This window comes from Mesitornis unicolor, unplaced genomic scaffold (genome assembly GCF_000695765.1).
Source record: "Mesitornis unicolor isolate BGI_N332 unplaced genomic scaffold, ASM69576v1 scaffold7203, whole genome shotgun sequence".
Taxonomy (NCBI): domain Eukaryota; kingdom Metazoa; phylum Chordata; class Aves; order Mesitornithiformes; family Mesitornithidae; genus Mesitornis; species Mesitornis unicolor.
Genome location: NW_010176780.1, coordinates 18,607 through 24,414, shown reverse-complemented (window position 1 = coordinate 24,414; position 5,808 = coordinate 18,607). Strand labels below are relative to the sequence as shown.

General features: G+C 37.2%; 1 protein-coding gene across 3 annotated transcripts in view; it reads right to left on the bottom strand.

Annotated features, from left to right (window-relative positions):
- The window catches only part of CTPS2 (CTP synthase 2), a 68,578-nt gene that overhangs the window by 45,744 nt on the left and 17,026 nt on the right, over positions 1–5,808 (bottom strand). For all 3 annotated transcript variants that reach the window (XM_010181836.1, XM_010181835.1, XM_010181834.1), the window contains exons 9-12: positions 5,264–5,352; positions 4,517–4,611; positions 3,603–3,665; positions 2,938–2,981 (exon numbers count right to left, since the gene is read on the bottom strand). In XM_010181836.1, the coding sequence (XP_010180138.1) occupies positions 2,938–2,981; positions 3,603–3,665; positions 4,517–4,611; positions 5,264–5,352 (291 nt within the window). The remainder of the gene's footprint in view (positions 1–2,937; positions 2,982–3,602; positions 3,666–4,516; positions 4,612–5,263; positions 5,353–5,808) is intronic.

Genomic DNA, 5,808 nt, shown 5'->3' with positions numbered 1-5,808 from the left:
AGTATTTTAAACCCACAATTACGGCTGTTTCACATTATTAAGTCATTAACTCCCACTTTCTGTGTGCAGAGACTACTATTTTCCAAGGTATTTGAAATCTTAACTCTACCATACTTGCAGTCATTTACATGCCAATATAACTGATATCAGTATTCCCCAAAACAAACAATACAGAGTTATACAGGGTTTCCCCTCTATATAAAGTTACTCATGGGTGCTTTTGCAGAACCCAGGTTGAGCAACATTGTTATAGTGACAGTCAGTAGAAAGAGATGAACAGCTAAAATGAAACACGTATTCAGCATTGCAGGCAACTCTCCATTTGCACATTCAGTTGGGCAGTCCTTATTGTTCAAAACAGAACAAGTCACAATTGCCTTATCACATAAAAACCTCTTACTATGCTCAAAACCTTTTACTAATGCAGACAGTGCTCTTCTGTAGCACAATAACTTCTGTTATTTTAATTGAGAGATAGAGGCCAGTAATATCATTTCTCATTATTTCAGCCACTTGTTTTTCCTTTGGAAGCCTAATTCTGAGTTACAAGATTACTTGAAAATCTCGGGTTTTATTTCTAATAAATAAAGGTTCGATTTTCCATAAATGCAGGCAAAAGGGAAGCAAAGTAGACCAAGATATTTATACATGCTTTAGGAGGAAAATATCAGCTTTGGTGAGTGCAGTTCTGAGTATTTGATGCTTAGCAAATTAAGAACGGATATTAATAGCTGCATGTTTTACAGTTGCCCCTGGGTTCCTCTGCCAAACTACATATTTAAACTCTTGGGTTATTTTCCTTTTTCTTAAAAGGAAATAGAACTACTGCCTCACCGGTGTCTTTCTTCCCCCTCTTCAGTTTCTAAAGGAGCAGGAACCAAAAGAGAAGTACACTACTTTGGTCCTAAGTTAGCACTCAGTTGAACCACACAGTGGCATCACAAGATACTGTCAGTGCTGATATGGTGTTTCCAATTAACTTTTTTGAATAATGGAACATCTACATCAGTGCAGTAGATCACAAGCTTCACTATTCTGCTTCTCTTCCAATTGTATTTATTGATTTGTTATTATATAGAATATCTAAACAGTTTTTAGCACAAGATGGACTCTGCTAAGACAGATTATTTAGCAGTTATAATTATTGATAGTGCAAATTTACCCCTTGGAATGATTTATATCTGTTTCTTGCCCAGAACTGAGATGTCAAGACCAGATTAAGATGCTGAAATATGACTGGTAATAACCAATTTCAGAACCTTAATGTAGCTCAGAACAAAAGAATATCCATTACACATACTGAAAGCACACTGCTTCAATTGTAAACACTGTATTAATCTTCTATGTCACGTACATTCATTCAGTTTTCTTAATTTTATACCCACATAACTTTCTCTTTAACACAAATACCTTACTTGCCCTTGAATGCAAACTGCAAATCACTCACGTAAGTACTTTTGGAATGAAATTTTGTCCTAGATATATTGTACTAATACACACTACAGTTTCTGTAATAGAAGAAACTGCCAGAAGAGCTGCAGCAGACAAGCAGCCCTGTTCCTGACTTCTCCTGGAGCTCTGCATTGGAGACAGCTACTGTGAACAACCCCTACGATAACAGAGAAACCAGCAGTTCCAAAGGGTGACTCACCCCCTCCTGATCTGACTGCATCTTGAAAAGTTACCATGAGAAGTTAAATAAAACTGGCGTCAGAAAGCCCTAGAAATAAAGATCCCCCAGAATCAGTCTTCTGAACTATCCCTCTTATTCCTCCAAAAAATTACAGTAAGTTTTCAACATCTTCCATGTTTTACAACATATTGCTATTATGAAATTGATCCTCGAGTATGTCTTTGCATACATTCCAGAAAGATGAAGGCAGAACCCTCTTGCAATGGCAAGCCCACAAACTTGATGCCAAATACAAAGTTTACTTTTGTTTACCTAAGGACGTTTCCAAATGCCGCCAAGTTACAGCAGCAAGCCTCACACTGAAACTCTGAAGGTCTCTAATTTACCTTCAAAAGATCAGACTAGACTATCTCTCCTATGCATATAAACAGCCATGACAAACAGGTTGAATGCTTTAAAAAACTTTTATTTGCACATTTCAGACTAAGCAAATGTGCAAAAATGTATTCTGTCTACAAATCCCAACAAAACTCTTCTGAGGGAAACTGATACAGAAACAAGAGGTCACTATGCACAACTCACTCAATATATCACTAGAACAGATGTTTACATCTTACACCAAGATACTACTCTAGTTTCTCACATGTAGTTTTCTGCTCTTTTTCATTTTCTTAAAAACCTTCTTTTACTGATTATTTTTAAGTTTTACTATTATAACAATGTAATACTCTCCTGAACTAGGAGATACCTGAAGAACTCCACTCCCAAATTCTACCATTGGCATATGACACAGAGATCCCTGACGTTTCAACAGCACTGAAATTTTTCTTGAAAGGTGGACTGTGAGATGCATGGGGGAGGAGGGGTGTGGTGGCTATTCATACTATTTATATAAAGGAAAGACAAGAATTTTTAGACAGCTTTCTATAAAGTCCTTATCCTTTTATATACACTTATATTTTGACAATAGCTTTGTGCTACACTTTCCAGCTTCCCTTTATATTCTGTTCTCTAGTAAAGCCTATCTAATCATTATCGCCTACTCCCACCATCAGTCTGCATCCAATGAAACTATTAGAAAAATTACAAAAATAAAGCTAAGGCAAACCACAGAAGCAAGTAGGTGAAAGCAAGGGACTATTATAAGAAAATATCTTTTTGAACAATACTGAATAGGGACAGCAGACACCTCTTCATGTCCTACCACATAAATACAGATAGACTTCAACATACACTCCTTTTTTAACCAAGAGATGTACGAGCACAAAACATACGTGGAAAAAAACAAAAAAGTCAGTACTTACAACAGGGTTTTTTGTGTCTGGGTCAAATTCTGTAGAATTTGCATCTGAAACAGAAGTTAAAAACAAACACAGTACATTTTCATTGTTCTACATGCACTACAAACTCATCATAAAAGTTCTATGGCATTTTAGGGCTTCTCTGCATTTAAGCTACAATCTTACATGTTGAAACATGTATTGCACCACTTTTGAAGCAACCACTGGAAGTATATGACCTCAGTCACACACACTCCCTTTCCTACTTCCTAAAATCTTTTCCTCTCATTTCTTAGTGGTAGAAATTCATTGGTGAGCTAAATTTCTTCATAATACTACCACAATGGCTATGGTTTGGCTACTCCAAATAATGAAAGCAAGTGAGAAAACCACTTCTCACTTCTTTCTCCCCACCACCTGCACACTCCAGAAAGAGCCTACAGAGGTGAAGTGTAAGCACGCTTTCTCCTACACTCCTTAGATCCAAAAGCAGGTTTCAAGCAATCTGAGTAGTAAGAGTTCCTAACCCTTGCACGGAAAGTTAGCACAGGGTGCTTAGCTGAAAATGATCATGTTGCAAGAATTAAGTACCTGCTGATCATAGGACCTATATAATAATAGATGTATTTCGCATATAGGAAAAGATCTCTTCTAAGCCCATCATATTCCCACTAGCATACTGAGCTCACCCTTCCAATCCAAACAGTTTCTTGCAAATTCCACAACTGCTAATTGCATTCCCAGGCAAACTCCTAGAAGAGAAAATAAAAACCCCAGAATTTAATAGGACAAAGAGCAGGACTGACAAAGCACTTACTGTTCTGTCCTAAACTTGATTGCTTAGAAATCCTGGCACCCAGTGTATATACACAGACTTTCCAAACAAAAATGGCTACTCAATGTAAAACTCATTCTTCAGACTTGGCACACTGTAAATACATGTGACATAATTCTGTGCTTTAAGTCCTTTCAAAAATATGTTTTCCCCTCCCATAAGTTTTTTCGGTAATAAAGTAGAGACAAACAGAAGCTGAAAGCCTGTGTACATCCAGATTCAAATTCTGCTTTGGCAACTAGTCAAGGTAGTAATTTATAAAATCGTAAGAAATGTGAAGTAGAAACCAAAGCTTCAGAGGCACTTACACAAACAGCACTTAGCTAACAGGCTAGATGGCATCTTTAGACTTTACTACAATATAATACACAAGTAAACAGAAAAAAATATTTAATATAGCAAATGTGTCCAACGACACCTATGTTTTCTGCACACTGATTAATATCTATAATGATGCTGATTTAATTACAGTGAGAAGCAAAGACCCTCCACATAAAATATGAATATAACAAATAAAACCTTTGGAGTAGCGATAATCTTTTTTCTTCCTTCCTTCTACAGCAGCATAGTACATGACTATGACTTTGGGCATTCCTTACATGGCAAATATTCACAACAGCAAACATACTTCCCTAAGACAGGATGATCTTTCCCCAGCATGTGTTTGTTGGGTTGGTTGGTTTTTTATAATCATATCAATTAGCTCGCTATCAATGAGTTTGCTATGTACCTCCAAAACACAATCATTTCTGGCTCTAATGATCTTACCAAGAAAAGGTTTTTTCTTTGTTCTTGCCCAGGAGATAGCTTGGAGTTTGCCTTCTGTTCCCTTAATTCCAAACCCTCCTGGGACCAGAATGCCACTGTAATGACAGTCATATGTTAAGTAACCAACATGTAGAATCAAGTCAGCAAAGGAGGTTCATACAAATTGAAGACTTTTGAGGTTACAACAAAGCAAGCACAATGCACAAAAAGCATGTTTTGTATGACCATTCAGAATACACAAAATTTAACTCTAAATTTGTAGATTTGTCTCATCTGTCCTCCCCAATTCTCATCTGACCAACCTCATGCTTCACAGTGAAATTTCTACTGCTTAAATACGTATCGTTTAAAAAAAATTAGCTACATATTCACTGCTCCAGGATCTTAAGACCAAAACTACGTCCACTAAGCAATACTGAAGAAATGAACGCATTTTGACAACAAACAACTTCCCTTTACTCACAAACTGAAATCCTGGCAGTAATTCTTAACCGAGACATTTGCAGAGCGTCACCAGCATTTACTAAGCTTTTATCTAACTACCTTTCACTATGATGCATGTTGTTAAAGAAAAATCTTCGACAACTGACCTGCACTGTAAAGAAAGTCTAGCTATCAAAAAAAAAAACCCATCCAAACAACTGCAACTTGTCTAAAGATATTAAAGCATTTACTAAAGCATTTTTCATCACATGAAATAAATATCACAGTCTGCTTTTGGGATACAGAATACCTGATGCTACTTACTCTGCTTTGCACAGTTTCTGCCACGCCTGGTGATATTTCACTGAGTTCTCTGCTTCTGTAGAACGTTCAAGTTCTGTTGAATCTATGTACTAATACAGAAAAATACGCAATAAAGCACTCATTTCTTCCATTGAAAGAGTAGCATACATTATATAACCAACTTTTCAATAGCATTAAAACAACCCTATTAGAGTTTCAAGTGAATTTCCCAATAAACCTGTAACAACTTCACTGAAGATCCAGTATTTGCTCTGAAGACTCAGAGTTTGCTCTAGCTGCAATAATTCATGCCTCTTTCTTTGCATGTAGATCCAAAGCTCTGCCTGGCTCCAGTGCTCCAGAGAAGCGGACTTCATAGAATGTCCCATAACTGTGTACCCAGGTTTTCTTCCTATGGAAATCAGGGCACCAGTCAAGGGGCGGTGCTGACGTGATCCTGACATCCAAATGAGATGTGGCCAGGGCATTCACATTCCTGGCTTCTGGGTGCCACAGTTTATCTAATCTTATCAGACTGGACAAACCTGCATTGTCTAGCCTGTGAG